This window comes from Myodes glareolus, chromosome 4, assembly GCF_982192425.1.
Source record: "Myodes glareolus chromosome 4, mMyoGla1.1, whole genome shotgun sequence".
Classification (NCBI taxonomy): domain Eukaryota; kingdom Metazoa; phylum Chordata; class Mammalia; order Rodentia; family Cricetidae; genus Myodes; species Myodes glareolus.
Window position 1 is genome coordinate 101519732 of NC_142029.1, and position 22168 is coordinate 101541899.

At 41.0% G+C, this 22168-nt stretch overlaps 1 protein-coding gene and 1 long non-coding RNA gene across 2 annotated transcripts in view; one reads left to right on the top strand and one right to left on the bottom strand.

Annotated features, from left to right (window-relative positions):
* Positions 1 to 353: 353 nt before the first annotated feature.
* LOC125408253 (uncharacterized) lies at positions 354 to 13442 on the bottom strand. Its single transcript, XR_007234429.3, has 3 exons — positions 13371 to 13442; positions 3706 to 3836; positions 354 to 866 (listed from the first exon to the last, which is right to left on the bottom strand). It is a non-coding gene; the product is annotated as an uncharacterized LOC125408253 (long non-coding RNA).
* A 48-nt stretch (positions 13443 to 13490) lies between these two features.
* Dpy19l2 (dpy-19 like 2) overlaps positions 13491 to 22168 on the top strand; it is a 110479-nt gene continuing 101801 nt past the window's right edge. Inside the window, exons 1-4 of the mRNA XM_048446638.3 lie at positions 13491 to 13945; positions 17930 to 17954; positions 19892 to 19979; positions 21427 to 21564. Of these exons, the coding sequence (XP_048302595.2) occupies positions 13582 to 13945; positions 17930 to 17954; positions 19892 to 19979; positions 21427 to 21564 (615 nt within the window). The 5' untranslated portion in view covers positions 13491 to 13581. The remainder of the gene's footprint in view (positions 13946 to 17929; positions 17955 to 19891; positions 19980 to 21426; positions 21565 to 22168) is intronic.

Below are 22168 nucleotides of genomic sequence, written 5' to 3' on the forward strand. Positions count from 1 at the left end.
TTTAATTATTTTGAAGCTCCATTTGTTTCAGATTTGGTAATTAATAATTTTTCTCTTTTTGAGCCATTTATTTTTATTAGTTTTAGCCATTCTTCAATTTCTGTCACAATGAACTATTTCAGGTCTATTTTATACCTTCCTTGTCAGCCCTTTCTAGAAGTAAGCTAGGCTCCTTTTAGTGGAAAGGGTATTAGAAATCAATTTGGGTGGTAGATACGCTCAGGGCAGCATGGTTATGTGAAAAGATACATATTGAAAAGATGTCAGTTCACAGCGTTGAGCAACAGAGTCAACAGAATTCTACTCAAAACCCCAGGAAGTGCTTTATTTATATGAATAAATTTATTCTAAAGTTTATATAGAAGGGTAAAAGATACATAAAGCCAACACAAAACTGATGGAGTCATGACTAGTCAGGCCTCACTTCAAAACGTGCTACAAAGCTACAGTGAAATAGACTTTGTGACATTAGATATTTCTTTGTTGTTGTTGTTGTGAAATGTTTTTAACAACATGACCAGGTCAAAGAAATAGCATAGAGGACCTCACAGCACACCCATGCAACATAAAAATCTCATCTCCACAATTAATCAAGGACCAGTCCATGGAAAGTCATCTTTTAGCGTTGGTCCTGGAATAGTGTAATATCCATATGCAGTACTATGAGTTTAGGCACAGGCCTGACAGCTATAAAAACCAAATCAAAATGTACATAAACATAAAAACGTTCACAAGATAGCAGAAGAGGAAGAGCGAGGTGTTCTATGGTGGTGGTTTAACAGCATGACGAATAGTGGATGAGGAGGAGAAGGTTTATTTCATCTCCCAGAGTGAAGTTCATCTTCTAGGGAAATCAGGGCAGGAACCTGCAAGCAAGAACTGAAGTCATGGAGGAAGGTTGTTTACTTTCCTGACTTGCTCCCCATGGCTTGCTCAGTCAGGTTCCTTTCAGAACCCGGAACCACCAGCATGCGCAAATGACAACACTCACAACGTGCTGTGTCCTCCCACATCATTTGCTAATCAAGAAAGCATACTACTGGTTTGTCTTGTGGTACCACAGGTAGTCTGGTGGGGTTATTTTCTCAATTGAGACTCCCTCTTTCCAAATGACTCCAGATTGGCCTAAAATCAGCCTTGCCCACTTGTAGTTTTGCTTGCGCTTGTTTGAATGTCTTACAACACAACACCAAAAGTGTGATTCTTTAACCTAATAAGCCAACCTTGGACTATGCTAAAATGAAAAATTCCTTGGGCTCAGGAAGTGCTCAGTGTAAAACCCTGGCTTCACACAGTGGGAGGATGGGCAGTTGTGTCTTCTGCACCCAAGAAAATGCTGAGTAGGCATGAGGCCACTTGTAATCCAATTATCACGAGGCAGGAGCAAGATCCAGTGAGCAAGCTGGCAGCTAGACCAGCCTAAGCAGAGAGCTCTGAGCTCAAGTGAGTACTCTACCTCAATATATAAGGTGAAGAATAATGGGAAAAGACACCTTACCTTATCTTCTGACCCCGCCAGCATTTGTAAGGCATGCACATGCACCTTACCCATGCATCTATATGCATACTTGTGCTTATACACATATGAACACACAAATGAATATCAGATACATCCACAGTCAAAAAGCGAAAACCTCTTTTGGTGATAGACAATATTAGAAGAATGAAAACAGCGGTCAAAGACTAGGACTGCTGGTGAAAACAAGATTTTCTGGTTTTGCACCAAGCTAACGTGGTGTTATAGTATGACCGTTATGCTTTTTAGCTATTACCCCAATGATCTGGTCCTGTCGGACAAAAATTTTCACATGAATTTATAGCAGCTTTTTTTTTTCATAATTATCAAGACTCAGAAACACCCAAAATGTCCCTCAACAGGTGAATAGATGAACAGGTGACGGCACAGCCATCTATTACCCAGTGACAAAAAGAAATGTGTTGGGCTGAGGTATAACTTAGTTATGGAGTGCTGGCCCATTGTGCACAAATCCCTGAGTAGATTTTCAGGAATGTGGCAAGAAAGGAGGAACTAAGAGAAAAAGAGGAAGAGTGGAGGAAGCAAAAGAGGAAGAGGAAGAGGAATAGGAAGGGGGAGGAAAAGGAAGAGAAGGGAAGAGATGAGGAAGGAGAAAGAGAGGAAGAGAGGAATTTGAGGAGGAGAGACACTGTCGAGCTGTGAGAAGAGGCAGAGGAACTGAAAATGTTTATTGCTAAGTGAAAAGGACATTGAGAAAGGGTACTGCATGCTTCTGACCATGTAACCACAGGATAATCTAGGAAAAGCAAATTACTATCACTGTAGGTGTATCAATGAGTTCCAGGTATTTTGGGGGAGTGGGTGAGGAGGTGAACAGATAGAATCTAGAGAAGTTTTAGAGATTCAAATAATTCTGTTATGATAATTTAATGGGGAGTCTGAAAAATTATGCATTTGTCAAAATCCACGGGTCCAGACAACTCTAAGTATGAACTCTACTGCAGACTAGAGACTAGTTACTAAGAGTGCATCTGTATTGACTCGTCAGTTATAACTCATGGACTACACGAATCTAACATATTAATAACAGGGGATGTTATTATTGGCCAAAACGGAGCTATGAAAACTCTGTTTCTGAAAAATTTTTCTGCATACCTGAAACTTTTCTTAAAAAAAAATGAAATGAGTGAGCAAGACAACAGCACAATGTCATTCTGTAGAAGTTAGCTCAATTCGGGAAATAACCAAGCTAGCTAAAAGATAAAATAATTATATTATTTATTATAAGGGGAAAACTCACAAAAAAGGAATGAGAAGTCCAAGCTCAGCTGTGCTGCCAGGGAACCACAGAGAGAGAGAGAGAGAGAGAGAGAGAGAGAGAGAGCACCTGGGCCTTGTGCCCTCCCATTTTTCTCCAAGTCTCAGAAAGCCTCACCCTAACTTGGTCCCACCTCTTAAAGATAATTGGTTAACAAAGTGTCTCCATCATCACTTCTTGTCTCTAGGACATCTTTGGTCACAAGGGTGATAATAATAGGCATTAGCAAGGATGTGGGGAAACAACACTACCCCCTCATTTGTTATTTGTGAGCGTGGGAAATGGTGTGATCACTTTAGAAAATATCTGGCTGTTGATGCAAAGGCTAACCATGACTTATCAGGTGATCCCAGAATCCCAGTCCCAGGAGCAGAATGCATAACAGTCAAAATAGGAAAATGTAAATGTCCATCAAGGATGAGTTCATAAATAAAATGGCAAGCACCCATATGATGGATTAAAGAAAATATTACAGCATGGAGGGACTTTGAAAACATGCAGCCAAGTGAAACAAGTCAGCCAGTAGTGATGACACATTACACAATCCTGTTTATATGACATGTCCAGCACAGGAGTGTCTGAAGAGAAAGAAAGCAGAGAGGAGGGAGAAATGGAACGAATTGCTTATGGTTGTGGGATTTATGCCAATCATATTAAATGTGGACTGAGAGGATGGTGCTTATCATATAACTTTGAGTATACTTTATTGGCTTACATACTCAAAGCATGTATGTTATGGTGAAATTATTTGTCATGGAAGTAATTATCACACACACACACACACACACACACACACACAAGCAGGATACCTCTATTTTGATTCTGTAGGTTTAATTTGTCCACTTTCAAAATTTCTGAGTGTCAGACAAATCTTGGAATTAAGAGATACTCCCTAGAATATCGTACTCACCTGATTTTTCTTAAAATAGAAGGCATTTCTGATGTCTCACAGCCTTGAGACCTAGGTCATCAATTTATATTACTTCATTTTCATTTCCTCATTCCTCCCATGAGAAAAGTCATAGCTAGTTCTTGAGATTCCTGGAAGAAAATTATTCCAAGTCTTGGAATAGTAACAATTACTACTACACTTTATAAGACCTTTATGGTGTGTAGGACTTTGTGTGCAGTGTCTGAACTTCTGCAGTAACAGTGAGGGAAACTGTTCATGAGTCTTAGAGAGATCAATTACTCTGATTTGGAGATGCCAATCCCTTTTGGACTCAAACTAAGATACCCTATAAACATTTAAACAAATGTTGAGAATTTGTCTACTCTCTTGATTCACTTCCTTTTGTTATAACAAAGAACCCGAGCCTGGAACACTTTTACACAAAGAGGGTTTGGCATAATTTTGGTGACTGCAATGTACAAACACCATGGAGTTGGCATCTGGGTAAGTTCTACTGGGCTGTCCTAACATGGCAGAGAAGTGGAAACAGAAATAGTCATGTGCAGATGAGATTCAGGAAGTTATGCTTTCCTTGATATTTCTGAACTAGGTACATATTCGTCATCAAGAATATAAAATCTGAGGTTGGAAAGATGGCTCAGTGACTTAAACACTTTACAGTTATGTGTTTTTCTTGGGGGATGAGTCAATATCTTTAGGGGAGATAGACTCCGATGTCCCAAACAGGGGTCTACTGGTCTTGACCTATATTTTAATTTGGTTTGTCAACTTGACCATCTTAAGAGTATTATCGAGGTGCTGCTGAGTGTGCCTGGGAAGGCATTTCCAGAAAGAATTAACTAGAGGAGGAAGACAGGCACTAGCTCAAGAGTTGTGGTCCAGCTGGGCATCTCACCCCCTTTTCTGTTTATGGTCCCGATGTGAGAAAGCACGCACCACTTGCTCCTGGAGTCGCAGAGACACATGTCCTCAGCCCTTTGCTGCACATCGCCCCAAACTGAGTGTCAAAGTAAGTCTCTGCTTTCCTGAGTTCAGAGAGGTGTTCCAGAAACCTCTTAATGACTCCTCAGAGGCCACACACAAGTGTTCTATCAAGTATATGAGTGCAAAGTAGTTTCTAGTAGAGGCAATATGTGGAAGGAAATCCTTTATATATATATATATATATATATATATATATATATATATATATATAGGCTAATTTGAGTTATCTAGAAATAATAGCCTTCCAGAAATAAACTCAATCCAGCATCAAAATACATGACTGAGGCAGGAGGATCTCAGATTATAGCCAGACTTAGCTTCATGGTAAAACCTTTCTGATACAAAAATTGAAGCACATCACTAAAGAAGGAGATTGATTTTTATCTTTGACCTTGGAGGCAATGTCTGACAGAGTGATGATTGAACAAGGTGACTAAATAATACTGTCCTAGAATTGTGGAAAGAGATTCAAGCACAGTTTACATAATTATGAGGTGCTAAGAACTTTATAACCATCTTCGTAAATAGCTAATTCTGAAATTTTGTCAAAGGCTCTTTCTGCATCTAATGAAATGATCATGTACTTTTTGTTTATATTTATTGATTTATATATGCTGAACCATTCCTACATTTCTGGATAAAACTAATATGATTATGATTATGGTGGATAATTTTTAAATGTTTTACTTATTTATGTAATGCATGTAAGTGTTTACCTGTGTGTATATCTGTACACCACATGCATGCAGTGCACAAGGAGGGCAGAGGGGGTATTTGATCCTCTGGAACTAGAGTTACAGAGGTTTGTGAGCTGCCATATGAGTACTGGGAACCGAAGCCAAGTCTCTGTAAGAGCAGTCGATGTTCTTAAACTCTGAGTCATCTCTTCAGTGCCATAGTAGAAAACATTCTTTGATGTGTTTTTAAATTCAGTTTACAAGCATTTTATTAATAATTTTTACATCTATGTTCATAAAGGATATTGATTTATAATTTCCCATTTTTCTTGAGTCTTTATGTGGCTTTGGTATCAGGATAATTGTGGTTTCTTAAGAATTAGGAAGTATTTCAGTTTCTATTTTACAGAGTATTATGAGGAATATTGGCATTCGTTCTTTGTTTAAGGGCTGGTAAAATTATGTGTTGAATCCATTTGTCTCTGAACTTTTTTGGTTGGGAGGATTTCTTCAATTCAGTTAAAATGCATGTATATAGGTGTTTGCCTACATGTATGTCTGCATACCACACAAATGCCTGGTGCCCACAAAGGCCAGAAGAAGGCATTAGATCTCCTGGAAGTGGCGTTTTAGACAGTTGTGAGACGGTGTCTGGGTACTCGGAATCCAACCCTGATCTTCTGAAAGAGTAGCTGGTGTCCAAAACGACCAAGTGACCTCTCCAGTCCCCGTTGGGGGATTTTTAACTGTTGTTTCTATTTTACTAGGGTTTATCAGTTAGTTTGAATAGTTTATTTAACCTTGATTTAACTTTGGTAGGTCATATTTACCAAGAAACTCATCCATTTCTTTTAGGTTTCTCTGTTAGATAAAATACCAACAGGCTTTTTGTGATTGATGTCTGCTGGGAGATGTCCAGTGGCTATGTGAGCCACACTCCAGGGCAGGCTTCATGCGTGGGAGAGGTTGACTAATGCAAAATGAAAATTTTGTCAGCTTTCTTTTCTTTTAGGTTTCTTATTTATTTATTTATTTATTTATTATTTTATTTGTTTAGAGAGGGAGAGAGAGAGAGAGAGAGAGAGAGAGAGAGAGAGAGAGAAAATGAAGTTGGGTGGGTAGGGAGGTAGAGAAAATCTGGGAAATCTGGGTGACAAAAAATAACATGACCAAATATATTGTATAAAAATAAAAAATAAATTAAAAAAGCAACTGAAAAGAAAAAGTACCTGAACGTAGAAGAAACTGTGAAACAGCATGAACAAAATTCCACTTTTTGTGTAAAGAATATTAATTAAGATAAAATCAGTTGTTTTAAATGATCCAGTCATGAGTGGAAAGTTTCTAAATTTCAGGAATTGTGATGATAGAACTGTCCGTATACTTTGCTTTGTATAACCAGGTTAGATGTAGATTAAATTTAACTGCTGATATTTGTGCCCGTGTATTTGCTCAAAGCTAAAAACCATAGACTGAACTTAACAGGAAGAGGAGGACTCTCAATGAAACAAATGGAAGGCATTCTTATTTGAGAAACTAAACACTGTACACAAAATACAATTATTAATTAGGTATCTGAAATGTGCAGTGAAATTGCCTTTATTTGGTGTTACATTTGGAGTTTCTCTAAATTTCATATTTAGTACACTGATCTATTATAGGTATTTTTTCATGTTCAAGTGCATTTTTCCAGGCAGAACAGCATATGCTTCTAATTGAGAGAAAGGAGTGTCAACTACAGGTCTAAACTGCCCCGGAAGTACTCGTTTAGACAAGGACTGCAGAAACCTTGGCTGTATTTTCTAAAGACCACTTTAAAATACTGGTTTGCAGGCCACCATCGCCATCTGCTGGCTATACGGTTTAGTTGCATTTTTCATGAAACTGCTCTCACTGGTCACAATACCTAGGAAATGGAAACAAACCTATGTATCCTTCAACTGAAGAACTGGTAACGAAAATGTGGTATATATATATGCTATGGAATAGTGTTAATCTGTAAAAAAAATTAATCTTGAAATTTTCAGAAAAAACAGATGGAACTAAAAGGATCTGAAGCTCATAGTTCCAGATTTCTGGATGTGAGTATATATCCCGGAGTAACTGCAAAAAACAAGAAATTAGAGTGGGGTGTTGCTATTGCTGGGGCAATTGGTTGGGGGAGCAATAGAAAGGAAATAGCAAGCTGCCAGTGATCAGATAGGGGTTAATTAAAGAAGGGAAAATTAAATATACAAGGAGAGAGGATAAAAACAATCAGTAAAGATATCCTAAGGAGTCATAAGGAGTCATACTATAAAATCTACCTAAAATGCCTGTAATACATGTAAGTTGATATATAAATACACATAATATAGTTTAAATGAAAATTTTCCATCTGGGATGGCAATGCTCTTCCCAAAGGTCAAAGACCATCTAACAAAAACTCCAAACACCAAATATGAGAAGCTCTCTTTTGAGGTGTTACTCAGGACTGTCCAAGAGACAACCCAAACATTATAGCCTAGGCTACTGATACTGCCCTAGGTTGTCCCCCAGAGATGGAAAGTAAGTCCTGTTGCTGAAGATACTATGCCCCAGAGTTGGAAATGACCTGAATGCCTCCTCCCTGAGGACTAGTGTTTGTAGTAACTTAAGGTAATATGCAAGTTTCCAAAGAAGGGAAGCAGTCAGCAACCTTACCCAGCTATGATGCCTATCACAGCAAGGACCAGAATGGCACAATAGCATGAAGGGTACAATAGTGGTGCACATACCTTAATGGCAACCAGCTTCTCTCTAATCGAACCTAAGACTCACTGGCACCAGAAAACTAGCCAACTACCCAGAGCTAGTGAAGTCATGGATCTCAGAGGAGAACCTACATTTACCACCTGACTAAACCAGCATAATTCCTAACTATGTTCTAAATTCTTGTCCTTATAATCACAGAGATATGCGATTTTCACCCCTCATTAAGAAAATTTCTCTTTGCAACAGATAGAAACCAAGTGCAGAAAACTACAACAATTTACCTTGCTTAGTTTTCTCCTTTTCATGGAGAAAATCTTTATAAATCTTTATAAGCATGAATACTAGTAACCACATGACAGAGTCTATATGAAGCTGCTTTCCGATGTCTTCTGCCAACGGAACTAATCCAAAACTCTTCACTTTAGTCTCAAGCAGACTCTTTGGCCAAGGGCAAAAAGGCAGCCACATTCTTCACAAAAATACCCTGAGACCAGTCTCTCGGCCATATACTAACATTCATCTCTTTTGAAGTCTCTTGATCCCCATAGTTCATCAACTCACACCCAGCACCACTGTCTTCCATGCTCCTACTAGGATGGCCCCTTAAGCAGTACTTAAAACATTTCACTATTTTCCTAACCCAAACTCCCAAAGTCTATATTAATCCAAACAAAAACATTATCAGGTCTAGTACAACAATACCTCAGTCCCTGGTACCAACTTCTGTCTTTGGATTTTTATTGCTGTGAAGAGATACCATGACTACGACAACTCATTTCTTTTTTTTTGTTTGTTTTGTTTTGGTTTTTATGCCTATACATTCTTTTTTATATGTATTTATTTTTTAAAAGAAAACAAATTATCTTTCTTTCATTATATATAACAATCCAAGTTCCTATGCTCTCCCCTCCTCCCATTCCCTTCACATACCCTCCCACCCCACCTCCATTCATTCCTCAGAGAGGGTAAGACACATTGCTATGTGGAAGGTCAAAGGCCCTCCCTACTGTATCTAGGAAGAGCAAGGTATACATCTAAAGAGAATAGGATCCCCCAAAGCCAATACATGCAGTAGAGATAAATTCTGGTGCCACTTAGTCTGCCCCAGTCATGCAACTGTCAACCACATTCAGAGGGATTAGTTTGGACCTATGCTTGCTCCTTCCCAGTCCAGCTGGAGTTGGTGAGCTTCCATTAGTTCAGGTAAACTGTTTCAGTGGGTGAACCCACCATGGTCTTGACCTTTGGGCTCATATTTTCATTCCTCCCACTCTTCAACTAGACTTTGGGAGCTCAGTTCAGTGCTCTGATGTGGGACTCTGCTTCTGTTTCCAAGAGTTGCTGGATAAAGGTTTTATTTGAACCTTTGAGATACTCATCAGTCTGACTACAAGGATAGTCAAGATTGGGTCCCCTCTCTATTGCTTAGGGTCTTAGCTGGGGTCATTCTTGTGAATTCCTGAGAATTTCTCTAGAGCCAGGTTTCTGCTATCCCTATAATGGCTCCCTCAATAAAGATATTTCTTTCCTTGCTCTCATCTCTGTTCTTCTTCCTTCTCTACTATCCCATTCCCTCAAATTCTCCTCAACCCTCCCCTCCCCTTCTCCCTCCCTCTTCCATTTTCACTCTCCCTTCTCCCTCTATCCCCATGCTTCCAATTTTGTCATGCAATCTTGTCTCTTGTCTCTTTCCAATTTCCAGGTATACACACACACACACACACACACACACACACACACACATATATATATTCTTTCTTTGGGTTCACCTTATTATTTAGTTTCTCTAGGATCATGAGCTATAGGCTCATATCTTTTGTTTATAGCTAGTATCCAATTATGAGTGAGTACCTACCATATTCATCTTTTTGGGTCTGGGTTACCTCACTCAGGATAGTGTTTTCTAATTCTATTCATTTGCATGCAAAATTCAAGAAATCATTATTTTTTTACCATTGAGTAGTACTTTAATGTGTAAATGTGTCACATTCTTTATCCATTCTTCAGTTGAGGGGCATCTAGGTTGTTTCCAGGTTCTGGCTATTATAAATAATGCTGCTTTGAACATAACTGAACTTTATAGTGTAATTGAGCATCTTTTGGGTATATGCCCAAGCATGGTATTGCTAGATCCTGAGGTAGGTTGATTCACAACTTTTTAAGAAAAAACTGATGTCCAAAGTGGTTTTACAAGCTTGCATTCCCACCTGCAATGGATGAGTGTTCCTCTTACTCCACATCCTCTCCAGCATAAGCTATCATTGGTGTTTTTGATCTTAGCCATTTGACAGGTGTAAGATGGTATCTCAACCATGGTAACTCTTACAAGGAAAACATTCAGTTGAGGGTGGCTTGCTTTCTCCGAGGTTTAGTCCCTTGTTATCAGGTGGGGAGTATGGCAGCATGTAGGCAGACATGGTGCTGGAGCTGAAAGTTCTACATCTTTCAGATAACAGGAAGTCAGTTGAAACACTGGATGGCATCCTAAGCATCTGAAACCTCAAAGCCTGTCCCCACAGTGACACACTTCCTCCAACAAGGCCATACCTACCCCGAGAAAGCCACACCTCAGAATAGTGCCACTTCCGATGATATTACGGGGGGCAATTGCATTCAAACTACCACAGAGGGATATTGGGAGGGTTTGAAGGGAGCAAATGGAAGAATAAAATGTGATTACATTATAATTTCACAAAGCACTTAAAAATTAATTTAACAAAAATGTGTGTGGGGGGCAGAGACAGATTTTAGATATATAACTGGATAAAGTACCTTTATGTAAAAGAAGTTATCAGTCAGGCGGTAGTGGTGCACACCTTTAATCCCAGCACTCGGGAGGCAGAGGCAGGAGGATCTCTGTGAGTTTAAGGCCAGCCTGGTCTACAAGAGCTAGTTCCAGGATAGGCTCCAAAGATACAGGGAAACCCTGTCTTGCAAAACCAAAGGGGGGGGAGAGATTATCTTCTAAAACATGGGTGGAGTATTTGAATTCCAATGTCACCCTACAGGCACATATGTTTGAATGCTTGGGTTCCAGTTGGTGGAACTATTTGGGAAGGATTAGGAGGTGTGGGTTGTTGGAGGATATGGCTTTGTTGGTGGAGGTGTGTCATCTGGAGTGGGATTGACATTTCAGAAGCCCATGCCATTCCATTTGGCTTGATTGCTGCCTTGTGATTATTTTCTCAATTTGTAAATTCAGCCACTGCCCCAGTAGATGCCAGATAGCCTGCTGCCGTTTTTTTCCCCACATGGCCATGAACTCCACTACTCTCTAGAACCATGATCTCTAAATTAAATGCTTTCTTTTATGTTGTCCCTTTCATAGTGCTTTGTCATGGTATTAGAAAAGTGACTAGGACAAAAGTTGGTACCAAGGAGTGGTGTATTGATGTGGTTGGACTAACCACGCTCTTCCTTCCTTCCTTCCTTCCTTCCTTCCTTCCTTCCTTTCTTTCTTTCTTTCTTTCTTTCTTTTGAGATTTCTGGGTGATTTGGGGACTTTGGACAAGGAAAGTGGGTGGAGTTTAACAGGCCAGTCTAGTAGGAGCTTGGAAGACAAGAGTGCTGGGGACAGTGTGAACTGTGGACGTCCAATTCAAGAGGTTTCAGAGGGGAACAATATTAGCAACTGGGCTATAGTCTACTCTTTTGATATTTTGGAAAGAATGTGGTTAGTATTCTCCCCTGTTCCAAGAATTTGCCATTTGAAGCATTTGGGCTAATTTCAGTTCTTTAGGTGATGCTCCCTACTGAGTGGCAAGTTGACACTTAAAACCTAACAGTATACATATTGGGTTGGATTCAGAAAACACATCCCGCTTATGTTTAATACTATATCTTATTTTCTATTATCACTAGCCATTCACTCAAAATGAATTAATGGTCCTAATGCTGTATGGCACGAGTAATTCTGTAACTTGGAGTTTGATGTTGAAGCTATCCTAATTTCAAAATGGACAATAAATAATGGAACAATGATATCTGTGCAAACGATTATTTTAAGGGTGAAAGGGACTAGATTTTATTTGTAAGGGATGAACCATAGGTAAGAACATACCTCTTCAGGCAGCTGGAAAGAGACTACAGAAAATTAACAAGAAGAGAAGAGGTAATCCCTGCACTCCCTTTATTGCTGCAAAATGCAAAGTTAAAACGTGCACATTAAAAATAAGGAGTTCCATTTTGATTTTGTGGATTCATTTAAGAACAGGTTTTTGCCAGCTTAATATGGTGACAAAACTTGTACTCTCAGGATTAGGAAGACTGAGACAGGAGTTCAAGGCCATCCTGGACTACATAACAAGAGGCGTTAAATATGAATTGTGTGTGTTTGCCAAACGATAATTAATAATATCTTGTATTTTAAACTCAAAATTGGATAGACAAAATTACAACCTATTAAAATTACAACCTGTTAAAATATGAGAACAGTACCATATTTCTGGTCCTGTATTTCCTATGTACATCTTTAGCGCAACAAACAGTACCAGGAATGAAGAAATGCCTCTTGAGAAAAATCGTATAATACATAAATTAGCAGCAAGCTACTTGTTTCACATGTACTGGATTTAGTCAGTAGATAAATATAACTACCAGTGAGCGCTCTAGCTCTGAAGTGAAGGAATAGTTCATGTGAACTAGAGAAAGGGCTTGGGGTCAGAAGATAGCACTCAAATAGGCAGGAGAAAAGGCTGGGGAAAACCATGGGATGGCATGTATATGTGCGTGCATGCTTAAGTTTGTATGTGTGTGTGTTTCACTTATATTCATCGGAAGATCTGTGTCCAGGAAAGTGGAAATTAAAATGGGAAAGGTAGACTGGGAAATATTACTGAAGGTATCGAGGAGTCAAACCAACAAGCTTAAGCTGTGAGGGATATGGAGGAACCATGAGCGTTTTCAAGCGGTGTTCTTCCATGAAGATGAACTTGGTCAACATCATGGTGACTGTGTCTGTTGGAAGCTCAATAAATCCTAAAATGGGTGAGTGAAGTGGTGTGGACTCCAGCCGTACAGACTGACGTAAGACCTGGAATGTGGCGTGACAGTGGCGTCTATAGTGCTGTAGAGAAACTGTGAGACCAAGACCTTTTTCTGGACCAGGGTGGCTTCTGGTTTAGGGAGGTAATGAACACCCGACAACAGGGTCCCTTCTCTGAGTCAGGATCTGAGCAACATCGTTGGAGCAGACCATGTTACTTAAAGAATAAGCTAACGAGTACTGTCCTTCAGGGGCCAGGCCCTGGGGCAGGTCACACAACTCACAAGTCTCGCTGGCGTGCACGTGGACTGCACATGGAGAGCGCAAGGCTGCCTGGACCTCACGCTCACCCTCCTTGTTTCACGGTCGCCATGACGACGAGGCTGCCCGCAACGGCGGCGGGGGCTGGTCGTTGAGGCTGCCAGGTGAGTCCGGCCCCCGGACCTCGCTCTGTGGTGACCCAGCTCCATCCACCTGACCACAGACTATGAGAAGATGGTGGGGCCGACGAGGAGTAAACTCAGGGAATCGGACCCCGACGCATCGCAAACCAGGAGGAGTCGGGGCGCAGGGGCGGTGGAGCCCCCGCTGGAGCGCGCAGCTTCGCCAGAGAGGCCCAAGAGGTGCCTGCAGCAGCCTTTCTTCCAGGGCGACAGGAGTCTGCCTGGGGGCGCCCGCAACTACTCGCAGCGGAAGACCAGAAATCTGAACGCGCAAAATTACCTACCGCTGGAAGAGGTCACCAAGCTCCTCCTTCACGGCCGCTTCCAATTCCTCCACAGCCTCTTGGACCAGCTCCGCGAAAGGGTACAGACACTGCAGAATCATCGCTTCTCCCACAGGACCCTCTTTGGTGTAGGTGAGCCGAGCCTGCTCCAGTCCTAGTCGGGCAGGATTACCCCCCTCCCCCCACCCCACCATCCTAAAGCCTTGAAGCGTTTTTCATGGCTCTTGGGGATTTCATTCACCGGTGTTTGGTGGGTTGGAAGAGTTGATGGTGATGTCGGAGAATCTCATGCCTGGAATTCTCAACCTTCTAGCTCCTGTTTCAAACTATCTTGTGGGATTGTCCGATTTAGTGGTCGCCTGCATGCCAACAATAAATTAATCCTATTAGAGCAGCTAGTTAACACAAGTTTGTAGAAGTGGTTGACTACCTTCTGGACAGAGTTATGCTCTATTTTAAACCAAAGTTTCTTAGCTGAGATCACTAAATGTGGAGGGAGGAGGAGAATAAACGGTGCATTCGTTACCCCTGCTGATACCCTCTTCCTTCCACTCTGCCGAGCTTTAACGGCAGCTGCTAGGAGTTTTCTCATGCAAGCATTTCCTCCATTTGTACTTCTAACTTTCTGTAGTTTCTAAGGTAACTTAAGTATTGCTGCTGTCTGGTATTTGAGTCGAGAGCTTCGTCACACTAACTGCCGATATAAACGGAGACACAAATACCTCAATACAGGTTATTGTCGCCTCTTCCCACCACATGCTATTTGGCTGCTGAGGTAAAAATGAGTTGTCACATTGAAGTGTTAACAATAATTGAGGAATAATGGAAATTCGTACTTAGGTTTCCATCTGCGGCCTATGCCAACAGACCCGTGCCATAGCTACAAAATAAGGGCTGTTTTCTGAAATCCAAGCTCCAATGTACTGAGGTGTGGGACACGGTTACCCACGAGTGGCTAAGGAAATCGTGGATGGCTTTATTAACTGAATAATAACTTTATTAGCTGTGCTCAGGAGAGACAGTTAATACTTTAGAATGGAAGGCAAATGTAGCTCAGAGAGAGAGAGAGAGAACTTTTAGAAAATGGTGGAACTTGAGTTGTAGCAAAGGGCTGATATATGGCCGTGTGAAGCTGGGAACAGTGAGTGAGTGAGTGTGTGTGTGTGTGTGTGTGTGTGTATAGCAAAGGGCTGATATATGGCCGTGTGGAGCTGGGAATAGTGTGTGTGTGTGTGTGCGTGTGTGTGTGTGTGTGTGTGTGTGAGATGCTGACAGAATGGCAGGTTACCTGTCTTAGCAGTAAGACAGCGTGGTGTGGAAGCAAAGTTAAGAAGAAAAGAAGGGCATAAAGAATAGAAGGAGGATGCTATTGGCATCATAAGCTTCCAACTCAGTGATGGGTGTGAGGCATTTGAATTCTCTGTGTGAAGGCATGGATTCTTTTCTTTGTTTTTGTTTTTGTTTTGTTTTTAATTGTTATTTATTTTTAAGATAATAAAATTGCATAATTTATCCCCTCCCGTTTTTCTCCTCAAATCCTCTTGTGCATCCCCTTGCTCTCCTAAAAATTTATGGTCTCATTTGGTTTAAATGCTGTTACACACACACACACACACACACACACACACATTCCTAAGTACATAAATATAACCTTCTCAGTCCATATAATATAACTTGTCTGTATATGTTTTCAGAACTGACCATTTAGTACTGGATCACAAGTTGGTGTGTTGCTCCTTGGGAAGGCTGTTCAAACATTCTTTATGAAAAACTAAGTGTTCACTTTTTATACAAACAAGGTTATATATATTTAAAACATGAATTGTTCTATAAATATTCTATGGCATTTGGTAGCTGTGTGATGTTGGCACTGAGTGATTTCTCCCTCCGGAAAAGCTGCTTCATCAGTGTGTGTTTTCGAGACCCTGCAGGCCGAAGTGTGTGCTGTGGACTGGAGGGTACTGAGAGCGAAAGCAGAAAGAATAGTTGGAAAACTTCCTGGAACCAGACTACAATGGTCTAATGAGAGCAGCAGCAGGAGGGGTGGCGAGAAGAGACGGACAGAGAAGGTAGCAGATGAGATTGTAGCGGCTGAAATTGAAGCAGAAGCAGGGGAGACAGGAGGGAATGAAGATAATTGCTTTGGGTGTTATCCACTTCTGAGCAAAAGTGGGCAATTAGGTGGCAAGGAAATTTGCAAGACAAGCACCAATGTACAGAAAGAATAGAGGCAGGGTAAAGACAAGTGGGACAGGAAAACTGAGATGTATCTAAGCATGCGTCTTTTGGGGAGTCGTGGCAGGAGGGGTTGGGAAACACGGTTGGATTTTGAGGATCTTTGGAAAGATAGGTGGATCATATTAGGCCTTTTGTGAGAATATGTGTGCGTGGGGTGGGGTGCATACATGTGAGTATAGGGTGTGCGCTCTAGCGCACACACTTACAGAAGCCAGAGCAGGACCTAGGCTGTCCTTTTCGGCCACTCTCTAGCTTACTTGCTGGAGACAGGTTCTCCCACTGAAGTATCAGCTCACCCTTTAGTGTAGTCTGGCTGGCCAGCCAGCTCTCAGGCTCTGCTTGTCGTCACCCCTCATCTTGGGTTACACAATATACAGCTATGCCTGGCTTTATCGCATGGGTCCTGGCTATTTGGCTAAGGTACTCATGCTTGCAGAGCAAGTTCCTACTCCCTGACGCCAGCTCTTCCATGTTTTTATTTTGAAAATGTAATTTTAATTATTTCCCACTATATATCACTAACAAGAGACTGGAACAAAAAAGAAATAAATGTAGTCAAATAGGAACCCTCTGTCATTGGTAACTAAACTTTATCTCAGGACATTTTTTTCCAGCTGAATATACAGGATACACGTTTTTATTTCAGAGTGGTGCAGAGAGCGTTTGTTTTGTGTGAGGGACTGCGTGGCATCTATTGGATCATTGTTTTAATAACCTTTTGAAAACAAAGAGCATTTTAGCTTGAGCATGCATGAAAACAGAGCAGGCTATAGTTTGCCCATCCGGATACAATACAAGCAAATCTGAGAAGAATTTAAGATGAGCCCAGCCTGGTCATTATGTAGGCAGAGGAGCAGGGCTGGGAAATCCAACATGGTGATTTTATGTTTCTTTATTGAATTGCTTTGCTTTTATTCTGTCACCCAAGGTGCATGGTCTTAAAAAACAGTTTTAGAAGGTTAATGCTTGTGGTTTATGAGGTGTCTTGCCAAGTGTACTTGGGGCAACCCTGGGAAATGCAACACAAAGTCTCTGTGTGACTATTGCAGTGGCTGAGTGAGTTACTTCCTCCCTGTCAGCAAGGACCTGGGGAATTACTAAAACCAACATTCAAAACTTTGGAAATGAGTGTAAGTTTATTGTGATGAAAGAACATTCATTTAGGAAGAGCCAATGGAAGAAGTAGAGGTGCTGTGGCATTTAACTTGTTCTGTTCGCCTCGTCGCTCCCAGCTCCATCTCCTGGTCACTGCATTTGGAGCTCTGCGGAAAGCTGCAAACCTAGAGTAGCCTGGAACTGGACCTGTTCCTCATCCCCTGTTAGCCTCGTGCATGGGACTCATCTGGACCCTTGACCATGCCTGGATCCAGGTTCTCGTCAGGAGCTGGCAGTTCACCGGGGCATGAATAGTACAACTTAGCTTTCAAAGGCATGGCTGAACAAGGGATTTCTTTCTACATTTAATGATCACTGAAGAGTGCAAGGGACAGTGTTCTAGGCTGGATTGTGCAGGCCAGAGTGTTTTCCGAAAGAATCTTATCTGGGCATAGTGTACATGCTTTAAAAAACACTTTATATAAAGGAAGGAGAGAATAAGAAACAATAGACAATCATACTGAAAAGTCACAAAACGATCAAGCCACATCACTCTTAAAAAGAGGGATGTGTAAAGCTTCCAGGTCCTCCCCAGCTGCAGAAGGAGCATGGCTCAGTTTACTTTACATCCTTCTGGGCCTCTTTCTTGGCTCAAGCAGGCAGAAACAGCTGACTTGTCTAGCTCAGTGAGCTCTTATGTGTGCATTTGAAGTGCTAAGTGCTTATTTTAAAGACATTTAGCAATAAAACAGTTTTTAATTATTTCTCTTTTTTCTTTTCCAGCTGCCTTTGTGGGGATTTTGCACTGGTAAGATTTTTGTCTCAGCTTAAAATACATAGAAACATGTGGGCTAAATTTTGGCACTGCCACTTGTAAATAGCAAAACAGGACATCTATACCTGCGTCAACTGACACCTCTGCGTAACTTCTGTGTAAAGTTCATGTGCACAGCATCAAGGCAGATGTCCTGGGAGCTAGTAAAAAAAATTATGTGTATAGTTTTATCTGTATGTATGCTTGTACACCACGTGTGTTCTCATAGAGGTCAGATGAGGGCATCAGATTCTCTGGGGCTGGAGTCAGATGTGGTTCTGAGCTGTCCTGTGAGTGCTGATCATCTTACCTTCCGAGTCTTCTCGCCAGCCCCACAAATTGGTTTTTCGCTTTACCAAAGACTCACCCCTCTATTTCTTTAAATATCTCCCACACCACAAGGTGTTTCAGTTTAACTCACTTGAAACCTTTGCTTTCCAGTAACACCTGTACGTTATTGTTGACCTAAGTTTAGAGCTAAAGTCTTAGGAATGCCTGCAATCTAAAACTCAGAAAAGGAAATAAAAGCTCACTTTTTTTTTCTGAACTGGAAATGGTGGTGCGTGTCTGCAGTTCCAGCACTTAGAGACCGAGGTGGCAGAATTATGGGTTTGAGGGCAGCCTGCGAGGCATAGTGAGATTCTGCCTGGAGAAAACAAGCCTTTCCCTCAATGGTGTGGCAGAAGTGCTCTGTCTGCCACACCAGTCTGCAGTCTGTGTTCCCTGGCTCTCTCTCTCTCTCTCTCTCTCTCTCTCTCTCTCTCTCTCTCTCCCTCTCTCTCCCTCTCTCTAAAAAAAGAGATTTAAAAAATACTTTAAAAATGTATTTTTTTAAATCATGTGTAAAAAAAACCCGAAAATTTCATCTGGAATGTTTTCATTTGTATCTGAGCTAAAGTTTCTTAGATGTAGGAAGGTTTCCTGGTGAGTGTTTCTCTGCCTTCCCATCTGCCTTAACAATTTTGCTGTCAGCCCTGAGGTTGGACCAGGAAGAGCCATTTCTCTACACTGTTGGTTTTCTGGCATATGACCTGCATGTGAATCCAGAGCAGAACCTATGTTGATACATGGACTTTGTTTGTATTTTTGGAGGAAGTTTTTATAAACTGAGGGAAGCGTGTTCCCTAACGGTGACTGCTTTCAACACATGCTCTTTGGTCACTAGTAATGGTTGCTGAGTTTCACTGCTATGGACCTTCAAGTATAGGCCTGTGGGGGACTTAAAAGGCCATTCTTTGTATGGACTTACACTTCTTTTAAAATTACTTTATTTAAAAGTGATCTTATTTAAATTGTATTGGAAGTGCTTTTCAGAGGTTACAAAAGTATTTCCCAGCCCTTTTGAATCACTCCTGCAACATGAAAAAAAATAGTCCTTTCTGGTTTTTAATTTTTTGAGATAGGGTTTCTCTGTGTGGCCTTGGCTGTCCTAGAACTAACTCTGTAGACTAGGCTGGCCTCAAACTCAACAGAGATCCACCTGCCTCTGCCTCCTGAGTGCTGGGATTAAAGGTGTGCACCACCACTGCCCAGCTCTTCCTGTGTTCCTAAGGAGCTGGATGTGGAAGAAGAATGAAAGATGCCATAGGAACTGTGCATGCACAATAGGAGATGTGCATGCACAATAGGAGATGTGCATGCACAGTAGGAACTGTGCATGTACAATAAAACTGTGCATGTACAACAGGAGATGTGCATGTACAATAGGAACTGTGTATGCACATGGAAGAATGGAGTCAAGCAGCTTGGAGTGTGTGTGATGATGAATAATAAATGCTCAAGAATATACAAGTGCATCAGTAAACTATAAAATTATTTCAGCATTTGTTATAAAACTTGCTTTCCTTGTATGTCTTTCTGAGCTCTGAAACTGTTTTAGGGCTGGTTCTGAAGCCCATTCTCATTACTATCATATGTTTCTTTTCCCCCAGGATACACCTAATAACCCTTTTTGAAAATGACCGTCATTTTTCTCACCTCTCATCTTTGGAACGGGAGATGACTTTCCGCACGGAAATGGTTCGGATCTTTCTTCTAACTAATCTGTGTTGTAAGGGTAGTGGGACAATAAGACAGAGATTTAGCAGGAACTGAAATGGGTTTTGGGTGACCCACATTGCCTTCATGCCCATCCTGGGTGAGTTGGTCAGTACACTATGGACGTTCGCACTGCTTTTTATTTTCCTCCAATTGCTCTTGAATTGGTGGGTGATTCATTTGGTACTTAGGTTCAGGGATTGAGTACATCATTAATGTTAGTGTGGCTCTTGAATATCTCAAAGGCATTATTTCCAAGGGCGGCTTATAAACTACTATTAAATAAGAACATAGCTGTGGCGGGCCTTTGGGGACAGACGCTGGGTGCAGACAGCAGTCCTGTGCTTATTTCTGTGAGGACTGATCTCAGTCTCTGATTCTCAGTCATCTACCTATAAGGTAGAAATCACATCAGACTTATGTGGTTGTGATGAAATGAAGGGGTGAATGGATGGACGCACACATTATAGCATCTGGCATAAAACAATAGCTTATTATGAACAAAAATCATTTTTATTTTATTTCCCTGAAGGTAGACATTTGCATATTAAGTATCATTTGGTAGTTTTATTGCTGTGTTATCTTCATAAACTGAAAGGAAAATCTAAACGGTGCAGAAATGACTAATTAGGAATCAGCTTGAATTTAGAAGCCCTGGTGTTGTTTAACATATCAACACTGAAGCAATCGGGTGAAGCAGGAATGAGCATGGAGTTTCAATTATCTCAAAATTTCGAAGAATGGGGCAGTTGCATTACTCTGAAAAACACGGTGGCACTTTTTATTTATTTATTTACTTGTTTTGGCAAACAGCAAATTTAAGATGAAAATAACATAAAATAGTATAGACTTTTGAGTTGAAATGCCCTCCTGGTCTAAAGAGGGCATTGTTCCCTGTGCCGGAACTACCAGGCAGGGGTGATCACTTTATGACACAGCATTTGTGAGGGCAGCTCAGCCACCAGCTGCAGCTCCGCAGTAAGCTGGCCCAGCCACCTGATGGTGACAAGCCTGTGTTACTAGTTAATAAAACTGTCGTTCCTTTCCAAATGTGGGGTTGCACTTCGACATGAAGACAACCCTGTTTTTGATAGAATTTATTATATGCCAACTTCTAAGACTATGGGACAAATAGATTTAGTCAAGTTTAAAGTATACTGGCTAGATGAGCATGTCTTCATCTGTGCTACATGCAACCATCCACCTAATCTAAATAATCTCAGACCTTTGGAAAACTAGAATCATAGAGAAGACACGTGCAGATACATGCTTTTTAGTCTGCATCTAACAGCAAGGGGTCATTACGGAGTCTTCTTCATGGCCTTTTTTTTTTTAACAGAAGAAAGATGATCTAAAAAAGTTGTTCTAAAATGTTCTATAAACAACTTAAGGTTTTATTGACATTGACAGTGTGTGTCTTTCTTAAAAGGGACTTTATTATTCCTACTTCAAGACCATCATCGAAGCACCTTCATTTCTGGAAGGACTGTGGATGATCATGAATGACAGGCTAACTGAATATCCCCTGGTAATCAATACAGTGAAACGCTTCCACCTTTATCCAGAGGTGAGGAATCACTAGAAACAAACAATGCCAGCAGACTAAGGAGATATAAGGAGAGAGGAGATAAAAGAGGTTTGCTATTTTAGGTTCGTTAACTTTAGACGTTTTAAAGATTTGATCACACCATAAAGCGATCCTCTCTTAAAAGCCAGCCTACTGACTTTCCTTACATGATGTCAGAGAGTATACCTTAGCGTGGGAATTGTAACTAAGGCAGCAGAGGACAGCTGGGGCCAGGGCTCCACTTGGGGCCACAAGGGTTGATCTGCAGAGCACATGGAGGGACAGTGAGACTGACAGGGGAACAAGGGCTTTGGAGTTCACTGCCAAAGTCAGCTTTATTTGGTTGCACGGCCAGAAATCTGTGGATTTTTAAAAATATTTAGCCTTAGAAAGTATGGCTTTTTAATGGGAGTCTAGAAATTTGAGAAACAACAACAAAATCATTGGGAAGCTTCATTTGTGAATTCTTTTTTATTGAAAGTATTTTTATACTTCTCCACCTCCTAGATCTTCCCCACCTGCCCAACTCCTCACCTTCTTTACCTTTATTTTTAGAAAGCAAACAATCAAACAAAAAAAGTGAGAAAAATGGAATAAAAAGTAT